The sequence below is a fragment of the Scyliorhinus torazame genome, chromosome 8 (assembly GCF_047496885.1).
Source record: "Scyliorhinus torazame isolate Kashiwa2021f chromosome 8, sScyTor2.1, whole genome shotgun sequence".
Classification (NCBI taxonomy): domain Eukaryota; kingdom Metazoa; phylum Chordata; class Chondrichthyes; order Carcharhiniformes; family Scyliorhinidae; genus Scyliorhinus; species Scyliorhinus torazame.
Window position 1 is genome coordinate 10,520,674 of NC_092714.1, and position 23,680 is coordinate 10,544,353.

The following is a 23,680-nucleotide window of genomic DNA, read 5'->3' on the forward strand; positions in this document are numbered from 1 at the left end:
AATTTCTCACAGTCACACACAGCCTCACTCACATTCAATCTCACACACACGCAGCCTGACACACACATAGCCTCACTATCTCGTGCACTCACACGCACCCACTCACATACTCACCTCTCACACACACAAACTCACATTTGCAAACACACATATCAACTCAAAACCACATGCACACACAAATACACCCAAATTCAGCATCTCTCAGACACACACACAGGGCGGGATTCTCCCAACCCTGGGCCGGGCCGGAGAATCCCTGCGACCGGGCCATGCCGCCCCGAGGGTGGAACGCGATTCTCCGCTTGGCACCGACGTGTTTGGCACGGCACCCAGTTTGCGCCACGATCGGCAGCTGGAGCGGGGTGAACCGCTCCAGCACCATGCTGGCCCCCTGTAGGGGCCAGAATTACTCCTGGGAGCGGCCCGTTCACACCGTCGTAAAACGCGACGGTGTTTACAACGGCGTGGACAGTCTGCCACAGGATGGGAGAATCCCGCCAACAATCTGATAATCCCATCTCCTCAGACTCAAGCTCACAATCTCAGTCACACACATATTTAATCTTGATTTACTTCACTCCAGCACTGGTGTCTGTGAATTTTGCTGCCTAGGCCCTAAGCTCTGGAACACCTTTTCTAAACATCTCCGCCTCTCTACGTTGAAGACTCTGCTTCAAGTTTACCTCTTTTACCAAGCTTTTGGTCATCTAACCTATGTGGTTGGATGTCAGGTTTGTCTTAACTAATGCTCCTGTGAAATACCTTGGGATGTTTTACCCCATTCAAAGCACTATATAAATGCAGATCTTGCTTTCCAGTAAGAGTGGCTGGGGAGTTAGGGCAGCAGGGTGGCGCAGTGGGTTAGTACTGCGACCTCACGGCGCCGAGGTCCCAGGTTCGATCCCGGCTCTGGGTCACCGTCCGTGTGGAGTTTGCACATTCTCCCCGTGTTTGCGTGGGTTTCACCCCCACAACCCAAAAATGTGGAAGCTAGGTGGATTGGGGCTAAGTTGCCCCTTAATTGGAAAAAATGAATTGGGTACTCTAAATTTAAAAAAATAAGAGTGGCCGACTGAGATTGACGCAGAATAAAAAATTAATGATATGAATAGAAGATTTTGCCCCCACTTTGCTTCCTGAGCCATGCTTCCCTCACTGGAACTGTTCTTCAGAGGGGAAGATGGCCAAGATGTCTCGTTGTTAGAAGGCAATTCCATGACCTTCACTTGACCTCTGCAGTGAGGTACCAGTGAAGTGCCGCACAATCCCGCTCACTGGCGATGCCTGTTCACATGGGCTGCTCTCACCCAGTTGCCCCTTGGCACCAAATTCCTTTGTGCCCGATGTTAAAACATGAACTTGTTTTGCTGTGTCGACTACTGCGTGGTAATCAGGCATGAGAAAAGCCATTTGGCCATCCTGTTTACCCACCTAGAAAGACATCCCTCAACATTTGAAATGACACCAAGAGCTTTGCCTCCAACACCAATCCAAAGTGCCGATCACTGTGTGAATAAGGGTCTCCTGTTAATAGCCCTAAATTTACCTTTTTCCAGTTTGAAGGAGTCCAACTCACAAAATGTAGTTGAAAGTAATATTCTGGATTTATCTTTTCACTTACTTAACAACCTCACCCACCCATATAAGACCAGCTCCAAGATATGTCTTCCCTTGGTGGAGGGTCATCATCTCATTACTTCCATCCCATGGCTCAGACTCCTGACAACCATTTCCATTTAGTTGTCCCAAGGCATTTAAGAAGAGCGTCGTCAGATAAAAAAATTGACAGCGGGCCACATAAGGAGTTATCAGAGTGGTGACCCTCTGCTTGCTCAGAGAGGTCGAGCAGCATTATAAAGGAAGCGAGGGGGTTAGCAAAGCAGAGATGTTTAGAAGAGACTTCGACCCAAGTAAGCAGCTCCAATGGTAAGATGGTGAAAATTGGGCTGGCTAAACAGGCCAAACTGGAGGGGCGCAGATATCCTGGAGGGTTATATAGAGGCTGTAGAGTGTAGTGGAGGGTGCCTTCATGTTCCTGATCAAGGTGGCCATTCCCGGTGGCTGTGGCTGGCAGGATATTCAACTGCAGTGTGACCTTAACGCATCCTGGCTTCAATTGATATCAAGGGGTTTGTAGGCCTTGCAGCGAAGATCACGAGCAGGTAAACCCAGGCCAATGTACTCACCCGACTCACCAGCCACCCACCCTGTGCTCCACATGTCCCCGTCTCCCCCCCCCAACCCCACCCCTCCGCCGCCGACCCCAGCCCCTGTCTACACTCTCCACCCCCTCAACTGGGAAACTGAGGCAAAATGGTCTTCCGGCAATTTCCCTGGCTGGGATCAACCTGGTGGAAGCTGAGAACGTCCTGTTCCGTATTAGAACAAGTAGAGTTTGATGAGTTGAGATAGGTTGGAGCAACAACAGGAGATGTGGGATGGGATAAACGGGAACAATTGTCCCTTTGAACCTCTGACTTTTTTTTCTAAGTGGCGGTGTGGCTTTTTTCGATTTGAGATTTTAATGATTTATTGAAGTCGTTTTCAGCTCAATGGAAATAGATTATCAAGAGCGATATTTAATTCATGATGGAATGCATATGCCTGAGGCAGAAAGATTTTTTTTGAAAAAGAAATAATTTCTTGAAGCCTTTCCCTGTCATGTTTTATTCAGTGAGTTAAAGCAATTACAGTGAGGAGGCAATCTCTTTTGAATCCTCAAAGTACTCACAGAGGTCTGTGACTCCGCCCCTTGTCTGACTGCAATCAGGTGGAGCTAAGATGAGGAAGTATCGAGAAAGTGCAGTTCAAAATGGAGATTACAGGACCGCACCAATGATTGGGTGATGCAAACATTGGTGTTTAAATATCGGGCACCTTCACCAGTCTCTGGGCTATTAATTCCCCCCCCCACCAGTCAATGGCATTTGTTGCTCAGCAGGTAGCTCTCATATCTCTGAGCCAACAATGCTGCAGGTTTCCATCTCCGACCAGGGAACACGACACAGAAACCCAGGCTGTCACCCCCCCCGGTGCAGACCCGCGAGAGTGCCGAATTGCCGGAGGGACCAAACCTTCAGATGGGACGTTACGACCTTGCCCATGCCTACGTCGGAAGGTGGTTGTGACAAGGTTTCATGACACTACTTCAAAGAATCAGAGTTCTCCCCAGTGAACTGGCCAATCCCTCAGCCAACACTGCCAAAGGCAGACCATTCTGCCCATTGTCACATTGCTGTTTACGGGGTCTAGCACGGTAGATTGCAACGGTGACCAGGCTTAAAAAGTGCTTCATTGGCTGTAAAGTGTTTCCAGACCCACGGGGAGGGGAAGGGCGCCACAGAAATGCAAGTTCTCTTTTAATTTGGGTCCTCCACAAACCATTGCGAACAGAAATAAATGGGGAATAAACTGAAAGTTGGCATTTGGCCAGGAATTTCACTGCTGTCCCACTCCCCTTCTGAATGTTCAGTTGATCAGTATTTCATATGTGGGTTCAGGTCCTGCTTCAGAGACTTGAGGCAATAATCCAGGTTTGACACTCCCAGTTCCTGTACTGAGGGAATACAGGACTGTTGGATGGGCTGTTCCTCAGTGCAAACATGAAACCAAAGCCCTGCCTGCTCTGACATTCGGACATTCATTTGAAGGATGTGAAGGGAGTTCTCCCTGTTTATCCTGGGGTATTTATACCCAAAACAATTTCAATTTAAATAAAAGACAAAGCACGGGATTCTCCCATACCCGCGGGGCCGTACCGGCACCGAGAGGTGGCGTGAACTACTCTGGTGTTGGGCAGCCCGGAAGGTGCAGAATCCTCCAGACCATCATGGGCTAGGCCTGCACCGGCGGGGTTGGCGCCGTGCCAATCGGCGGCGAACGGCCTCCGCCAGCCGGCGCGAGTTGGCACATGCGCAGGGGGGGTTCTTCTCCGCATCGGCCATGGCGGAGGTTGACAGCAGCCGTCGCGGAGGGAAAGAGTGCCCCCACAGCACAGGCCCGCCCGCGGATCGGTGGACCCCGATCGCGGGCGAGGCCACCATGGGGGCATCCCCCGGGGCCAGATCCCCCCGCGCCCCCGCGCTCCCGCGCCCCCCCCCCCCCCCCCCCCCCCCCGAGGACTCCGCAGGCCGCCCGCAGAGCCAGGTCCCGCTGGTCCGGACCTGGTGTGATTTACGCCGCTGGGACCCGCCGAAAAAAGGGCGGCCGCTCGGCCCATCGACTGGCACGCCGCGATTCCCACCCCTGCCAAAACCCCGGTGCCGGAGAATTCAGCAGCCGGCGTCGGACCGGCGGGGCGGGATTCACGGGGGGTCGGAGAATCCCGCTCAAATTATCTGGTAGTTAACACTGCCCCCATCAAACACTCCCAGGACAGGTACAGCACGGGGTTAGATACAGAGTAAAGCTCCCTCAACACTGTCCCCATCAAACACTCCCAGGACAGGTACAGCACGGGGTTAGATACAGAGTAAAGCTCCCTCAACACTGTCCCCATCAAACACTCCCAGGACAGGCCCAGCACGGGGTTAGATACAGAGTAACGCTCCCTCTACACTGTCCCCATCAAACACTCCCAGGACAGGTACAGCACGGGGTTAGATACAGAGTAAAGCTCCCTCTACACTGTCCCCATCAAACACTCCCAGGACAGGTACAGCACGGAGTTAGATACAGAGTAAAGCTCCCTCTACACTGTCCACATCAAACACTCCCAGGACAGGTACGCACGGGGTTAGATAGAGAGTAAAGCTCCCTCTACTCTGTCCCCATCAAACACTCCCAGGACAGGTACAGCACGAGGTTAGATACAGAGTAAAGCTCCCTCTACATTGTCCCCATCAAACACTCCCAGGACAGGTACAGCACGGGGTTAGATACAGAGTAAAGCTCCCTCTACACTGTCCCATCAAACACTCCCAGAACAGGTACAGCATGGGGTTAGATACAGAGTAAAGCTCCCTCTACACTGTCCCATCAAACACTCCCAGGACAGGTACAGCATGGGGTTAGATACAGAGTAAAGCTCCCTCTACACTGTCCCATCAAACACTCCCAGGACAGGTACAGCACGGGGTTAGATACAGAGTAACGCTCCCTCTACACTGTCCCCATCAAACACACCCAGGACAGGTACAGCACGGGGTTAGATACAGAGTAAAGCGCCCTCTACATTGCCCCCATCAAACACTCCCAGGACAGGTACAGCACGGGGTTAGATACAGAGTAAAGCTCCCTCTACACTGTCCCATCAAACACTCCCAGAACAGGTACAGCATGGGGTTAGATACAGAGTAAAGCTCCCTCTACACTGTCCCATCAAACACTCCCAGGACAGGTACAGCATGGGGTTAGATACAGAGTAAAGCTCCCTCTACACTGTCCCATCAAACACTCCCAGGACAGGTACAGCACGGGGTTAGATCCAGAGTAAAGCTCCCTCTACATTGTCCCCATCAAACACTCCCAGGACAGGTACAGCACAGGGTTAGATACAGAGTAAAGCTCCCTCTACACTGTCCCCATCAAACATTCCCAGGACAGGCACAGCACGGGGTTAGATACAGAGTAAAGCTCCCTCTACACTGTCCCCATCAAACACTCCCAGAACAGGTAGAGCACAGGGTTAGATGCAGAGTAAAGCTCACTCTACACTGTCCCCATCAAACACTCCCAGGACAGGTAGAGCACGGGGTTAGATACAGAGTAAAGCTCCCTCTACACTGTCCCCATCAAACATTCCCAGGACGGCCACAGCACGGTGTTAGACACAGAGTAAAGCTCCCTCTACACTGACCCCATCAAATACTCCCAGGCAGGTACAGCACGGTGTTAGATACAGAGCAAAGCTCCCTCTACTCTGTCCCCATCAAACAGTCCCAGGACAGATACAGCATGGGGTTAGATACAGAGTAAAGCTCCCTCTACACTGTCCCCATCAAACATTCTCATGACAGGTCCAGCATGGGGTTAAATACAGAGTAAAGCTCCCTCTACACTGTCCCCATCAAACACTCCCAGAACAGGTACAGCATGGGGTTAAATACAGAGTAAAGCCCCCTCTACACTGTCTCCATCAAACACTCCCAGAACAGGTACAGCACGGGGTTAGATACAGAGTAAAGCTCCCTCTACACTGTCTCCATCAAGCACTCACAGGACAGGTACAGCATGGGGTTAGATACAGAGTAAAGCTCCCTCTACACTGTCCCCATCAAACACTCCCAGGACAGGTACAGCACGGGGTTAGATACAGAGTAAAGCTCCCTCTACACTGTCTCCATCAAACACTCCCAGAACAGGTACAGCACGGGGTTAGATACAGAGTAAAGCTCCCTCTACACTGTCTCCATCAAGCACTCACAGGACAGGTACAGCATGGGGTTAGATACAGAGTAAAGCTCCCTCTACACTGTCCCCATCAAACACTCCCAGGACAGGTACAGCACGGGGTTAGATACAGAGTAAAGCTCCCTCTACACTGTCTCCATCAAACACTCCCAGGACAGGTGCAGCACCGGGTTAGATACAGAGTAAAGCTCCGTCTACACTGTCCCCATCAAACACTCCCAGGACAGGTACAGCACGGGGTTAGATACAGAGTAAAGCTCCCTCTACACTGTCTCCATCAAGCACTCACAGGACAGGTACAGCATGGGGTTAGATACAGAGTAAAGCTCCCTCTACACTGTCCCCATCAAACACTCCCAGGACAGGTACAGCACGGGGTTAGATACAGAGTAAAGCTCCCTCTACACTGTCTCCATCAAACACTCCCAGAACAGGTACAGCACGGGGTTAGATACAGAGTAAAGCTCCCTCTACACTGTCTCCATCAAGCACTCACAGGACAGGTACAGCATGGGGTTAGATACAGAGTAAAGCTCCCTCTACACTGTCCCCATCAAACACTCCCAGGACAGGTACAGCACGGGGTTAGATACAGAGTAAAGCTCCCTCTACACTGTCTCCATCAAACACTCCCAGGACAGGTGCAGCACCGGGTTAGATACAGAGTAAAGCTCCGTCTACACTGTCCCCATCAAACACTCCCAGGACAGGTACAGCACGGGGTTAGATACAGAGTAAACTCCCTCTACACTGTCCCCAACAAACACTCCCAGGACAGGTACAGAACGGATGAGCTAATAAACTCAGATTGAATTGCGTGTTGATTTACACATTCATTATCTCAGTGTAGAGCGGTGATCCGTTCCCCAAAGTCAAAGACCATGCCACCTCGCTCCCTGGGCAGCCATTGCTATTATGTTTACACTGGTTTTCAGTTTCCCGTGTTGACCCACATAAACTATGTTGGAAATCTCTGATAATTGTGCTTAATTTCAATGGAAAATTTGCTGTGCCCACAACCCTCTCTATCTCAACGTGAACTTCTCCAGCCGCACAACCCTCCAAAATATCTGCTCTCCTCAATTCTGGCTTCCTGCACGATTGCACCATTGGTTGCCGCGCCTTCAGCTGCCAAGTATCTAAGATCAGGAGTACCCTCCCTCAATCCCTTCCATGCTCTATCCACTTCCCTTCCTTCAAAACGTACCTCCTTGACCAAGCTTTTGGTCATCTGTCTAAGAGCACCATGTGTGGATCGGTGCCGTACTTTGTTCGATAACAGTCCTGGAGACGTTTTTACAACATTAAAGGTGCTATATAAATGTGGTTGTTGCTGACCTCTAACGGATGTGGTGTCCAGCTCCAGATTTAAATCATTCTTGACCAATCAACATTCCAGTCACTGTGCTAACGTCCTGAGGTCCCTTTCCACCGTTTCCCACCGTGCAAGCTGTCCAAAATCCCTCCTGCCTCTCTCTGATGTAACGCACGAGGCTGAGGGAGCTTCAGTCAGAGACACAGGATTTGTATTTTTTTCCTACCTATCAATTTTCCAGCAGAAAGATAAAGCAGCAGCAACAGGACCAGAGGGAAGCAATAGCAGCCGACAGGGAAAGCATCACCCACTTCAAGCGGAGCGTCGCCTGAGATCAGAAGCCTATCAGACTACACTCTGGGAGCAGAAAATACACTTGTTTTTTCTTAAATTCTCCCCTTCCCCTCCTGCCCCCACTCCCAACACTCCCCTCCTGCCCCCACTCCCAACACTCCCCTCCTGCCCCCACTCCCAACACTCCCCTCCTGCCCCCACTCCCAACACTCCCCTCCTGCCCCCACTCCCAACACTCCCCTCCTGCCCCCACTCCCAACACTCCCCTCCTGCCCCCACACCCAACACTCCCCTCCTGCCCACACTCCCCTCCTGCCCCCACTCCCAACAATCCCCTCCTGCCCCCACTCCCAACACTCCCCTCCTGCCCCCACTCCCCTCCTGCCCCCACTCCCAACACTCCCCTCCTGCCCCCACTCCCAACACTCCCCTCCTGCTCCCACTCCCAACACTCCCCTCCTGCCCCCACTCCCAACACGCCCCTCCTGCCCCCACTCCCAACACTCCCCTCCTGCCCCCACACCCAACACTCCCCTCCTGCCCGCACTCCCCTCCTGCCCCCACTCCCAACAATCCCCTCCTGCCCCCACTCCCAACACTCCCCTCCTGCCCCCACTCCCCTCCTGCCCCCACACCCAACACTCCCCTCCTGCCCCCACTCCCAACACTCCCCTCCTGCCCCCACTCCCAACACTCCCCTCCTGCCCCCACTCCCAACACTCCCCTCCTGCCCCCACTCCCCTCCTGCCCCCACACCCAACACTCCCCTCCTGCCCCCACTCCCAACACTCCCCTCCTGCCCCCACTCCCAACACTCCCCTCCTGCCCCCACACCCAACACTCCCCTCCTGCCCCCACTCCCAACACTCCCCTCCTGCCCCCACACCCAACACTCCCCTCCTGCCCCCACTCCCAACACTCCCCTCCTGCCCCCACTCCCAACACTCCCCTCCTGCCCCCACTCCCAACACTCCCCTCCTGCCCCCACACCCAACACTCCCCTCCTGCCCCCACTCCCAACACTCCCCTCCTGCCCCCACTCCCAACACTCCCCTCCTGCCCCCACACCCAACACTCCCCTCCTGCCCCCACTCCCAACACTCCCCTCCTGCCCCCACTCCCAACACTCCCCTCTTGCCCCACACCAAACACTCCCCTCCTGCCCCCACTCCCAACACTCCCCTCCTGCCCCCACTCCCAACACTCCCCTCCTACCCCCACTCCCAACACTCCCCTCCTGCCCCCACTCCCAACACTCCCCTCCTGCCCCCACTCCCAACAATCCCCTCCTGCCTCCACTCCCAACACTCCCCTCCTGCCCCCACTCCCAACACTCCCCTCCTGCCTCCTCTCCCAACACTCCCCTCCTGCCTCCACTCCCAACACTCCCCTCCTGCCCCCACTCCAAACACTCCCCTCCTGCCTCCACTCCCAACACTCCCCTCCTGCCTCCACTCCCAACACTCCCCTCCTGCCTCCACTCCCAACACTCCCCTCCTGCCCCCACTCCCAACATTCCCCTCCTGCCCCCACACCCAAAACACCCTCCTTCCCCCACTCCCAACACTCCCCTCCTGCCCCCACTCCCAACACTCCCCTCCTGCCCCCACTCCCAACATTCCCCTCCTGCCCCCACACCCAAAACACCCTCCTGCCCCCACTCCCAACACTCCCCTCCTGCCCCCACTCCCAACACTCCCCTCCTGCCCCCACTCCCAACACTCCCCTCCTGCCCCCACTCCCAACACTCCCCTCCTGCCCCCACTCCCCTCCTGCCCCCACTCCCCTCCTGCCCCCATTCCCAACACTCCCCTCCTGCCCCCACTCCCAACACTCCCCTCCTGCCCCCACTCCCAACACTCCCCTCCTGCCCCCACTCTCCCACACTCCCCTCCTGCCCCCACTCCCAACACTCCCCTCCTGCCCCCACTCCCAACACTCCCCTCCTGCCCCCACTCCCAACACTCCCCTCCTGCCCCCACACCAAATACTCCCCTCCTGCCCCCATCCCAACACTCCCCTCCTGCCCCCACTCCCAACACTCGACTCCTGCCCCCACTCCCAACACTCCCCTCCTGCCCCCACTCCACACACTCCCCTCCTGCCCCCACTCCCCTCCTGCCCCACTCCCAACACTCCCTTCCTGCCCCCACTCCTCCACAACCCCCCTGACCCCACACTCCCCTCCTGCCCCCACTCCTTCACACTCCCCCCACTCCCAACACTCCCCTCCTGCCCCCACTCCTCCACAACCCCCCTGACCCCACACTCCCCTCCTGCCCCCACTCCTCCACACTCCCCTACCCCCCCCACTCTCCCACACTCCCTTCCTGCCCCCACTCCCCCTGCCCCCACTCCCAACACTCCCCTCCTGCTCCCACTCTCCAACACTCTCCTCCTGTCCCCACATCCCAACACTCCCCTCCTGCCCCCACACCCAACACTCCCCTCCTGCCCCCACTCCCAACACTCCCCTCCTGCCCCCACACCCAACACTCCCCTCCTGCCCCCACTCCCAACACTCCCCTCCTGCCCCCACACCCAACACTCCCCGCCTGTCCCCAGTCCCAACACTCCCCTCCTGCCCCCACTCCCAACACTCCCCTCCTGCCCCCACACCCAACACTCCCCTCCTGCCCCCACTCCCAACACTCCCCTCCTGCCCCCACTCCCAACACTCCCCTCCTGCCCCCACACCAAACACTCCCCTCCTGCCCCCACTCCCAATACTTCCCTCCTGCCCACACTCCCCTCCTGCCCCCACACCCAACACTCCCCTCCTGCCCCTACTCCCAACACTCCCCTCCTGCCCCCACTCCCAACACTACCCTCCTGCCCCCACTCCCAACACTCCCCTCCTGCCCCCACTCAACACTCCCCTCCTGCCCCCACTCCCAACACTCCCCTCCTGCCCCCACTCCCCTCCTGCCCCCACTCCCAACACTCCCCTCCTGCCCCCACTCCCAACACTCCCCTCCCGTCCCCACTCTCCCACACTTCCCTCCTGCCCCCACTCCCAACACTCCCCTCCTGCCCCCACTCCCAACACTCCACTCCTGCCCCCACTCCCAACACTCCCCTCCTGCCCCCACTCCTCCACAACCCCCCTGACCCCACACTCCCCTCCTGCCCCCACTCTCCCACACTCCCCTCCTGTCGCCACTCTCCCACAACCCCCTCCTGCCCCCACTCCTCCACACTCCCTTCCTGCCCCCACTCCCCCTGCCCCCACTCCCAACACTCCCCTCCTGCTCGCACTCCCCCACACTCTCCTCCTGTCCCCACTCTCCCACACTCCCCTCCTGCCCCCACTCCTCCACACTCCCTTCCTGCCCCGACTCCCCCATACCCCCCTCATGCATCCACACCACCCTGCCCCCTGCCCCCACTCCTCCACACTCCCTTCCTGCCCCCACTCCCAACACTCCCCTCCTGCTCCCACTCTCCCACACTCTCCTCCTGTCCCCACACTCCCCTCCTTCCCCCACTCTCCCACACTCCCCTCCTGCCCCCACTCTCCCACACTCCCCTCCTACCCCCACTCCTCCACACTCCGCTCCTACCCCTACTCCCAACACTCCCGTCCTGCCCCCACACTCCCCTCCTAACCCCACTCCCAACACTCCCCTCCTACCCCCACTCCCCCACACTCCACTCCTGTCCCCACTCTCCCACACTCCCCTCCCTCCCCCACTCCTCCACACTCCTTTCCTGCACCCACTCCCCCATACCCCCCTCGTGCATCCACATCCCCCTGCCCCCACTCCTCCTGCCCCCACTCCCCCACACTCCCCTCCTACCCCCACTCCCAACACTCCCCTCCTGCCCCCACTCCCCCACACTCCCCTCCTGCCCCCACTCCCAACACTCCCCTCCTGCCCCCACTCCCAACACTCCACTCCTGCCCCCACTCCCAACACTCCCCTCCTGCCCCCACTCCTCCACAACCCCCCCTGACCCCACACTCCCCTCCTGCCCCCACTCTCCCACACTCCCCTCCTGCCCCCACTCCTCCACACTCCCTTCCTGCCCCCACTCACCCATACCCCCCTCGTGCATCCACACCCCCCTGCCCCCACTCCTCCTGCCCCCACTCCCCCACACTCCCCTCCTGCCCCCACTCTCCCACACTCCCCTCCTGCCCCCACTCTCCCATACACCCCTCCTGCCCCCACTCCTCCACACTCCCCTCATGCCCCCACTCCCAACACTCCCCTCCTGCCCCCACACCCAACAATCCCCTCCTGCCCCCACTCCCAAAACTCCCCTCCTGCCCCCACTCCCCTCCTGCCCCCACTCCCAACACTCCCCTCCTGCCCCCACTCCCAACACTCCCCTCCTGTCCCCACTCTCCCACACTCCCCTCCTGCCCCCACTCCCAACACTCCCATCCTGCCCCCACTCCCAACACTCCCCTCCTGCCCCCACTCCCAACCCTCCACTCCTGCCCCCACTCCCAACACGCCCCTCCTGCCCCCACTCCCAACACTCCCCTCCTGCCCCCACTCCCCTACTGCCCCACTCCCAACACTCCCTTCCTGCCCCCACTCCTCCACACTCCCCCCACTCCCAACACTCCCCTCCTGCCCCCACTCCCCCACACTCCCCTACTCCCTCCCACACTCCTCTCCTGTCCCCACAACCCCCTCCTGCCCCCACTCCTCCACACTCCCTTCCTGCCCCCACTCCCCCTGCCCTCACTCCCCTCCTGCTCCCACTCTCCCACACTCTCCTCCTGTTCCCACACTCCCCTCCTGCAGCCACTCCTCCACACTCCCTTCCTGCCCCCATTCCCCCATACCCCCCTCATGCATCCACAGCCCCCTGCCCCACTCCTCCACACTCCCCTCCTGCTCCCATTCTCCCACACTCCCCTCCTTCCCCCACTCTCCCACACTCCCCTCCTGCCCCACTCCCCTCCTACCCCTACTCCCAACACTTCCCCTCCTACCCCCACTCTCCCACACTCCCCTCCTGCCCCCACTCCCAACACTCCACTCCTGTCCCCACTCTCGCACTCTCCGCTCCTGCCCACACTCCCCTCCTGCCCCCACTCCTCCACACTCCCCTCCTGCCCCCACACTCCCCTCCTGCCCCTACTCTCCCACACTCCCCTCCTGCCCCCACTCTCCCACACTCCCCTCCTGCCCCCACTCTCCCACACTCCCCTCCTGCTCCCACACTCCCCTCTTGCCCCCACTCTCCCACACTCCCCTCCTGCCCCCACTCTCCAACACTCCCCTCCTGCCCCTTCCCCCACTCCTCCACACTCCCCTCCTGCCCACACTGCTCCACACACCCCTCCTGCCCCCACTCTCCCACAACCCCCCCTGCCCCCACACTCCCCTCCTACCCCCACTCCTCCACACTCCCCTCCTGCCCCCACTCTCACACACTCCCCTCCTACCCCCACTCTCCCACACTCCCCTCCTGCCCCCGCCCCCACTCCTCCACACTTCCCTCCTGCTTCCATACTCCTCTCCTGCCCCCACTCCTCCATACCCCCCTCCTGCCCCCACTCTCCCCCCCTCCCCTCCTGCCTCCACCCCCCCTCATATCCCCACTCTCCCACACTCCCCTCCTACCCCCACACCTCCACATTCCCCCTGCCCCCCCTGCTCCACACTCCCCTCCTGCCCCCACTCTCCCACAGTCCCCTCCTGCCCCCCACTCCACAAATAAGCTGTCCCTCACCTCAAGGTTCTAATTTATGGGAGGCAGGTACTCACCAGCACCTCACCACCAGGTTCGTTCATCACCTGGGGGCAAGGACAGTGGGAGCGTTGACAGAACCTCACCCATCACCCACTCACTGAGGAGCAAGGGCTTTGACCCTCTGCACCCCAGGGTCACTGGGAGCAACTGCATTAATTGAGGTCGCCCTAACACAGTGTGGACTGGAGATAGGGATCTCTGTTATTAAATTCAACTCCTTTTTCTTGATTGTTCAAACTCTGTTGTGTTGTCTCGGTGCGTGTTTGCGATCATGTGTGGATATATGTCTCTGTATATTTGTGTGTGTGTGTTTTGGGGAGATGTCAATGTCTTTGACGGTAATGCTTTAGGTGTATGATCGAATGTGCATATTGCAATGAAATGGTTTTGAAGCCTATATTTCCGGGTCTGTCCCTAACTAAAACAGAAACCCGGCCCAGGCTTCTGGGTGAGAAGTTTGTTCACTGGGTTTTCTGGCTGTGACCTCAGAATTCCGAGAAATGAGTCTGCGGCTCGATGCCAGGGAAACGGAAGAACAACTGGGAGGAATAAACCATCGGCACCCATCTGACACCGGGGATCGGCAGCTGGAGCAGTGTGGGTCGCTCCAGTGCCATGCTGGCGCCCTGTAGGGGTCAGAATCGCTGCTCCTGAGGCCATGTTGACGCCGTCAAGAAACGCGAAGGCGTTTATGATGGCGTCAACACTTAGCCTCAGGATCAGAGAATCCCGCCACGTGTCTTTTGAACCCGGATGGCGTGGAGCGGTTGTTGGGTGCTACCTGTGGAAGAAACCGTGTGTGACGAGGAGTAATGAAACTCTACTGGAGGATGATCGAGTTGTGGAATACGTTTGGACTGCATATCTGGTGTCACATATGCTACCTGAGAAATCGGTGTAATTTACTTTTGTTATATGAACTGTTTAAAGTGTGTCTACCAAAAACAATTTGCCTGTTAATTTGTGTTTAATTTATGCTGGTTTTAGTTTGATTGTTACAGTAAAGAGAAATCTTGTCTATTCCATTGGGGTCATTTGACAAGTTTGTTGGTTTTACATTACTAGTCTCCACAGGGATTGTGGTAAAATGTCTGTGTGTTTTTGCGTGTGGATATATGTGTGTGCGTGTTTGTGTATGTGAGCCCACGAGCGTATGTGGGTATGTGTGTGAGTATCTTGTGAGTGTGTGTCTAAGTCTGAGCGTGTGAGAGTATCAGCTTGTCTGAGTAAGTGTGTGTGCCAGTGTGGACTGGCATGGGAGTGAGTGTGCGGGCAGTTGTGTGTGTGATTGTGTGTGCGTGTGGGGGTCTGTGTGGGTGTCTGAGTGTGAGTGTGTGAGTATCTGTACTTGACTGCCTCAGTGTGTGGTCCACATTATAAATCAGGTGCCTTCAGGCAACCCGTTGAATTATAAATCAGGTGCCTTCAGGCAACCCGTTGAACCATCACACACTTCACACCAGAAAAAATCAAATCTATCCATTTTCTTTCAAATACCTTCAAGTGAGATCAATGAAATTGGCGGCGGAATTCACTGAGTCAGGCTTTTGAGGACTTGTTTGAAGAGGAAGGTTCCAGCTGCTGTATTAACACAGTCTGTGGTGTAATCGCTACACTCTAATCCCTCATGGCAAGGCTGTGTATTGCTCACTTTGCGCTCTGTTATACCCACCCCCTCCCCCAGCAAGTTAAACAGCATCACTGAAGGTAATGGGGAGAGGCTGATAGCTGAACAGCATAGAGCGTTTACAATCATGCTATCTATATGAAAGGAGTGATGATTACTTACCGACAGGGTGTGCTGGAGACAGGACACAATGGAGTGGGTGGAGATAACAAAGGATTTGATAGTTTTTTTAAGGAGGAAAAAAATAGAGAAATCATGAAGTTAGAATGAATGAAGCATTCGATGTACACATAGAGGGTGGATAACTTTATCAACACACTCAACAGTCTCAGATAGCAATAGGCCAGACTTCACTCCTGGATCTGTGCACCACATTTTTTCTTAATTGGAGCTATAATGGTGGGTAGGTGGGATTGATGGAGATGGGGCGAAGATGGTGGGTGGGTGGAATTGAGGGTTATGGGGAGAAAGTGGGTAGGTGGAACTGAGGGATATATGGGGAAGGTGGGTAGGTGGGGTTGAGGGATATGTGGAGAAGGTGGGTAGGTGGAATTGAGGGATATGGGGAGAAGGTAGATAGGTGGGATTGAGGGATATGTGGAGAAGGTGGGTAGGTGGAGTTGAGGGATATGTGGAGAAGGTGGGTAGGTGGGATTGAGGGATATGGGGAGAAGGCGGGTAGGTGGTGTTGAGGGATATGGGGAGAAGGTGGGTATGTGGAGCTGAGGGATATGGGGAGAAGGTGGTTAGGTGATGTTGAGGGATATGAGGAGAAGGTGGGTAGGTGGTGTTGAGGGATATGGGGAGAAGGTGGGTAGGTGGTGTTGAGGGATATGGGGAGAAGGTGGGTAGGTGGTGTTGAGGGATATGGGGAGAAGGTGGGTAGGTGGAGTTGAGGGATATGTGGAGAAGATGGGTATGTGGAGTTGAGGGATCTGGGGAGAAGGTGGGTAGGTGGAATTGAGGGATATGTGGAGAAGGTGGGTAGGTGGAGTTGAGGGATATGGGAAGAAGGTGGGTATGTGGAGTTGAGGGATATGGGGAGAAGGTGGCTAGGTGGAATTGAGGGATATGTGGAGAAGGTGGGTAGGTGGGATTGGGGGATATGTGGAGAAGGTGGGTAGGTGGGATTGGGGGATATGTGGAGAAGGTGGGTAGGTGGAGTTGAGGGATATGTGGAGAAGGTGGGTATGTGGAGTTGAGGGATATGAAGAGAAGGTGGGTAGATGGAGTTGAGGGATACGGGGAGAAGGCGGGTAGGTGGGATTGAGGGATATGGGGAGAAGATGGGTAGGTGGAGTTGAGGGATATGGGGAGAAGGTGGGTATGTTGAGTTGAGGGATATGGGGAGAAGGTGGGTAGGTGGAGTTGAGGGATATGGGGAGAAGGTGGATATGTGGAGCTGAGGGATATGGGGAGAAGGTGGGTAGGTGGTGTTGAGGGATATGGGGAGAAGGTGGGTAGGTGGTATTGAGGGATATGGGGAGAAGGTGGGTAGGTGGAGTTGAGGGATACGGGGAGAAGGTGGGTAGGTGGGATTGAGGGATATGGGGAGAAGGTGGGTAGGTGGAGTTGAGGGATATGTGGAGAAGGTGGGCAGGTGGAATTGAGGGATATGGGGAGAAGGTGGGGAGGTGGAATTGAGGGATATGTGGAGAAGGTGGGTAGGTGGTGTTGAGGGATATGTGGCGAAGGTGGGTAGGTGGAATTGAGGGATATGTGGAGAAGGTGGGTATGTGGAATTGAGGGATATGTGGAGAAGGTGGGTAGGTGGTGTTGAGGGATATGTGGAGAAGGTGGGTAGGTGGAATTGAGGGATATGGGGAGAAGGTGGGTAGGTGGAAATGAGGGATATGTGGAGAAGGTGGGTAGGTGGTGTTGAGGGATATGGGGAGAAGGTGGGTAGGAGGTGTTGAGGGATATGGGGAGAAGGTGGGTAGGTGGAATTGAGGGATATGGGGAGAAGGTGGGTAGGTGGAATTGAGGGATATGGGGAGAGGGTGGGTAGGTGGAGTTGAGGGATATGGGGAGAAGGTGGGTAGGTGAAGTTGAGGGATATGGGGAGAAGGTGGGTTGGTGGGATTGGGGGATATGGGGAGAAGGTGACTATGTGGAATTGAGGGATATGGGGAGAAGGTGGGTAGGTGGGATTGGGGGATATGGGGAGAAGGCGGGTAGGTGGTGTTGAGGGATATGGGGAGAAGGTGGGTAGGTGGGATTGAGGGATATGGGGAGAAGGTGGGTAGGTGGAGTTGAGGGATCTGGGGAGAAGGTGGGTAGGTGGAGTTGAGGGATATGGGGAGAAGGTGGGGAGGTGGAGTTGAAGGATATGGGGAGAAGGTGGGTAGGTGGAGTTGAGGGATCTGGGGAGAAGATGGGTAGGTGGAGTTGAGGGATGTGGGGAGAAGGTGGGTAGGTGGAGTTGAGGGATATCGGGAGAAGGTGGGTAGGTGGAGTTGAGGGGTCTGGGGAGAAGGTGGGTAGGTGGAGTTGAGGGATATGTGGAGAAGGTGGGTGAGTGGAATTGGGGGATATGGGGAGAAGGCGGGTAGGTGGAGTTGAGGGATATGGGGAGAAGGTGGGTAGGTGGTGTTGAGGGATATGGGGAGAAGGTGGGTAGGTGGAGTTGAGGGATATGGGGAGAAGGTGGGTAGGTGGTGTTGAAGGGTGAGGCCTTTTCTTGCTCCCAGATGTTACATTTTAGGCAGTGAGACGCAATGTGGAGTAGCTGAAATCTGAGCAGTTGAGTGTGAATGACATATTTACAAAGAGCAATCAGTGCTCTTCAAATCATGGGTAAAAGTTTACAATCATTGTGTATCAGGGAAGGGTTTGAAACAAAAACAAAGATAGTCATTTGATGACAAACCACAATAATCTGCAAAAAAACATGCAAAATTTCACATTTTAAACAGTTGATCACGGATTCAGGAGGAAGAGGAATTTTTATTGCACCTCCTCTGTGCACCCAACAACACTGGGATCTCTCAATGTAATCAAGGCTTGGGCAGTGTGAATATCATAGAACCATTGAATAGTTGTGGCGCAAAACAAGGCCATATGGCCCGTCGTATCAATGTTAGCTCTCTGGAAGAGCAATTCACTGAATCCCTCCTTCTCCCCTGCAGTCCTGAAAACCATTTTGCTTCAGGTAATCATCCAAGCCTCTTTTGACGGTCTTGTTTAAACTTGCCAGCCCTCCACACACTCGGGCAGTGCATTCCCCATCTTAACCACTCGCTGCGTAAAAAAATTTATGTCAAAGATGAAACCTCGGGACATCACTCTGAGTGACGCGAAGGAACAAAATCGCTTAAGGAATTCACAAAATTGTCATGTTTTAATTTGTAAGTTTCTTTGAACGCTTATGAGTTATTGACATTATTTTGGGAGATGGTGGGGTTAAAGGACTACTCATGTCAAGAATTATCCAGTTGGGTGATGAAGTATCTCCTTGATTTCTGATTGGTGTGGGAAGCAGTGTGCCACCAAATTGGCATTTTCTGGTGACCAATGGTGGGATTGTGGATCTGGCGGGGGTGGTGGCGGGGGGGGAGAGGGGAGGGGTGGGGTGGGGGGTTGGTGGTGGCTGAGGGGGGGGGGGGGGGGGGGGGGGGGGCCGGGGGGGGGGGGGGGTTGGAGTGCTCGGCTGCAGAAGTTGGTGTTCTGATTTCATGTGGCGAAACCTCCAACGATACTCCCAACCAGAGTTGGTAGCCCTACTACTCCCACCCCCGCCCCCCACTGCAGGGGCAGTGTGCAGATAAGACTCCCAGCATGCACCAGGTAACCAGAAAGAGCCACCATGTTGTTTGTCTGCTTACCTCGTACAGTCAGAGTGGCAGTGGCTTCAACCATCCCCACGCGATTTTCCCCGACACAGGTGAAGGTTCCCTGATCGCCATTGCTCACCCTCTTGATGCGCAGGGTGTTGTCTTCCTTAATGTCATACCTAAAGGAACAGAGTTGGGAGAATGATTCTTTATGAGATGACGTTTATGGTTTGTTCTCTTTGGACTTCCACCGTTTCTACTTTTTCATCATTTAGAAAGTCCCCCGTTTTATCCTTTTCAGTTTCAGAGTGGATGGCCTCACATTGGCCCACATTTTCCATTTGCTATCACCGTTTCTTTGTGATCCATGTTTCCATCGAAACTGCTCACAAATCCATTTGTTTCATTGCCAAATTCAAATATCTGACTCTCTATACCATCAAATAGGTTAGCACTTATAGAATCCCTCCAGTGCTGAAGGAGGCCATTCAGCCCATCGAGATGGCACCAACCCACCTGAGCCCGCTCCCCCTGCAACCCCATTACCCACCTAACGTTTTGGAAAGGGAAATTTAGCATAGCCAATCCACTTAACCTGCGCATCTTTGGACCGTGGGAGGAAACCAGAGCACCCGGAGGAAACCCACGCACACACGGGGAGAACGTGCAGACTCCGCACAGACAGTGACCCCAGGCCGGAATCGAACCTGGGTCCCTGGCACTGTGAAGCAGCAGTGCTATCCACTATGCCAAGTTGAAGGCCAGACCAGGTAAGGACGGAAGATTTCCTTTCCCAAAGGACATTAGCGAACAAGATGAGTTTTTACAATAAATCGGTGATAGTTTCATGGCCACCATTACTGAGAATATCTTGAGAGTACAGATCTTATTAATTGAATTTAAATTCTAACAGTTGCCATACTGAAAGTTTGACCAATGTCTCTGCAGCATTGAATTATAGGATTATTAGTCCAGTGATGTTACCACTACCCCACCGTCTCCCAGTCTCTACCCATCTCTGGTTGACACTTAGCCGTCTGCCAAAGTTTTTACAACTGAGTGATTTGTTATTCCCAGTCAGAGGGTAATTAAAAGCCAACCATGTTGACATGGGACAAGCGTCACACATTCAGACCAGGTAAGACCATAGGGGCAAGGGTAGACCATTCAGCTCACTGAGTCGACCCCGCCATTCAATAAGGTCATGGCTGGTCTGATTGTAATTTTAACTCCATTTTCCTTCCGACCACTCATAGCCGCAGAATTCAGATTCTCCAAGTACCTAGGTTGGGCTTTGAACCCATGTTCACTGCATTAATTAAACAGTAATTATGGAGGGACTGAGACCATTTGTGAAGCCTCAGGCTAAACTTCCTAACACAGCGTTGGCCGAACCTCAAGCCCAGAATGTGCTCCATGACTCAGTGCCAAGATGAGGGTCAGATTTGACCAGTACTGATGTTAGGATTGAGTTCTGCATATAAGGACAGCAACTTACATTTATATAGCCCTTCAACGTAAAGTCCCAAGACACTTCACAGAAGCGTTATCAGACAACATTTGACACTGAACCAATCTAAATAAAGATTAGGATGCCTGCCGGCACAGTGGTTAGCACTGCTGCCTCACAGCGCCAGGGACCCGGGCTCAAGTTCGGCCTTGGGTGACTGCCCGTGTGGAGTTTGCACGTTCTCCCCGTGTCCGCGTGGGTCTCCTCCAGGTGCTCTGGTCCAGAGATATGCAGATTAGGTGGCTAGGCCATGATAAATTGACCTTTCGGGTGCAAAGATGTGCAGATTAGGTGGATAGGCCATGAAAAATTTTCCCTTCGCGTCCAGAGATGTGCAGGTGGCATGGGGCCACGGGGATGGGGTGACGGAGTGGGTCTGGGTGCGGTGCTCTTTCAGAGGGTCGGTGGTGACCCGATGGGCTGAATGGCCTCCTTCTGCACTGCAGGGATTCCACGAAATGTCTACGGGTTTGGTCACAGATACGTTTGAAGGTCCTAACTGTGAGGATGAGGTCGAGAGGCGGAGTGGTTTCGGGAGAGAATTCCGGAGCCTCAGCCCTAGGCAGCTGCAGACATGACCGAACAAATATATTCGACGGCCCAGCCGTAAGGAGGGCTTTTGGTACCGTGGGTAGCACCCCGGCTTCTGGACCAGAAGCTCGGGGTTCAAGTCCATCACCAGGACTTGCTGACCACGGAAGGGCCGTTCATAACGTGCTTCAACGGGCTGATAAGCAGCTCGGGAATACTTTCCAACACTGCACCCAGAAAGGAAAAACAGTGTGGGTGTGAAGGCCGAATGGCCCAACCTCCAGTCCTTCCTCGGAAAGAGAATTCCAAAGTTTACTGATCCGCTGAGAGGAAGTTCTTCCTCAACTCTGTCTCCAATGGGAAAAGTCATTCCTTAAGTGGGCACGCACAGCGAGTAAGGATTCACTCGGCAAAAAAATATCCCCGACAGCAATAAAGGTGATCTTCCTGCAATATCCGATCGTTTTGTGCAAAAACGGTGCGCAAAATAAAAGACTCTGGCGAAAGGCTAAATGCCACCGCAGAATTGTGCATGAGCCATTCGAAAAAAAAAAATTATATTGCTAGGTGTTCAGATTCAAATGCCAACACAATTTAGTGTGATTTTCGCTCAATGAAAAGCTGAGGGTTTCTCCGAGCAGATCTTAGGTGAATTGTGTGATTAACGCTGCTTTCACAATGCAGTGATGACTGTGTGGGGTGAGTATGTTTTGGAATATGTAATATTGCCGGGTGACTTGGAGAGGAACGGAAAACTGTGAAGCAAACATTTTGTTCTCCTCCCTCACTGAAAGCAAGAAAGGACGTGCATTGCCATAGCGCCTTCAATGGTGCCAGTACGGCCCAAAATGCTTGACAGCCAATGAAGTACTTTCCTGAGGTGTCGCCATTGTTGCGATGCAGGAAAGGCATCGGTTGATTTGAGCACAGGTACCTCCCACAAATTGCAATCTGTTACTGACTGACTTCAAGGTAGCGGCCACGGGATTGTTTCTTTCTCCTGTGGAAGACTAAAATGTAGCATTCCTTATCTTCGTCAATCATCAGGCGGCAGGTGGCAGTGGTTAGCACTGCTGCCTATGGCGCTGAGGACCCGTGTTCGAATCCCGGCCCTGGGCCTCTGTCGGTGTGGAGTTTGCACATTCTCCCCGTGTCTACGTGGGTTTCACCCCCTCAACCCAAAGGATGTGCAGGGTAGGTGGATTGGCCACGTTAAATTGGCCCTTAATTGGAAAAAAAAATTGGGTACTCTAAATTTAAAAAGAAAATTAAATCTTCGTCAATCAAGATTGATTTAAAAATCAGCGAGGGTGAGATTGCACTCAAGCTTGTAGCACGAGCGAATAAGGTTGGCTTTTCCCATTCAGATGAATAAGTCTCTCAATTTGAACTCTGGGAACTGGGTTCAAATGCAGCTCAAGGTGAGATCGAGTGCAAAGCGGGAGCGCCGTCATTCGGCAGGGTTGAGGTGCGTGCAAGCAACTGCTGACAGACACACATGAGACAGAGAACAAAACATGAGCAGCTCGGAAACAGTGCTTAATCAGTGGCTTTCCAGATGATTGACAAAGTGCTGAGCTCGCTCTGTAGACAGAGTGTAATTATGGGACAGAAGGAAAATTGCAGACCAGGTAGAATGCCGCAAGAAAAAAATGTTTTTGCCGCAGATTTTGCTGAAATTATAGACATCTCCGCTCCCACCTTTGAGGCTGACGGTGTGAAATATTGCTTAATTAACCACTTCGAGGACTGGACCAGCAAAGAACAGTCCATGAGGTGAAAGGATAATTGGATATTTGTAATGTCCATTGGGGGTAACATTGAATGGAGCTGTATTTTCAGACTGCCCTTTATTTCTTAATGGCTCCTGCCCTTGCCCATCACCTCCTCCCTTGAAAGTTTTGACTCCTTATGCACGCAAATTAGGAGCAGGAAGAGGCCATTCGGCCCCTCGAAGCTGCACCGCCATCCAATAAGATCGTGGCTCATCTGAGCGTTGCCTCAACGCTACATTCTTGCCGCTCTCCTAATGCAGCACAGTTCCAAGAGTGCCCTCCCGCCCCCTGCTTAAGAGGCCCCCCCTCTTGGGCGAAGAAATATGTGATAGGAGGATGGAGGTTCACAGCCTATACCCAACCCTGCCCTCATTGGGATACCCTCTACCCCCCCCCCCCCCCCCCCCCCCCGGAGATGTACCATCCAATCACTGGACTGCGTCAGAAGTTTACACAAATAATCCAAAAAAGTGGCTGAGGGTTATAGTGATGACAATCGCTGGACTAGTAATCTGGAGGCCCAGGCTAATGGTCTGGCGACATGGGTATCAAGTCTCACCATGGCAGGTGGAATTTAAATTTAATTAATCAATTCAAATAATAATAAAATCTGGGCCTAAATCTTTGGGATGTTGGGAGTGCAATCTCGCTATCCAAAGCGAGTAAAACTTCACTGGCATAAGGCGGGACTTCCACCCCTCACTCAGGAGAGCTGACGGTCAGTCAGATTGGCCAGCCACGCTCCAGCTGGCTGCAGTGACCGGAAGAGCATAGGCACCAACGAGCCTG

General features: G+C 54.3%; 1 protein-coding gene across 18 annotated transcripts in view; it reads right to left on the bottom strand.

Annotated features, from left to right (window-relative positions):
• Positions 1 to 23,680, bottom strand: part of robo2 (roundabout, axon guidance receptor, homolog 2 (Drosophila)) — a 1,628,477-nt gene that overhangs the window by 186,313 nt on the left and 1,418,484 nt on the right. For all 18 annotated transcript variants that reach the window (XM_072513070.1, XM_072513078.1, XM_072513075.1 and 15 more), the window contains exon 6: positions 19,127 to 19,254. In XM_072513070.1, the coding sequence (XP_072369171.1) occupies positions 19,127 to 19,254 (128 nt within the window). The remainder of the gene's footprint in view (positions 1 to 19,126; positions 19,255 to 23,680) is intronic.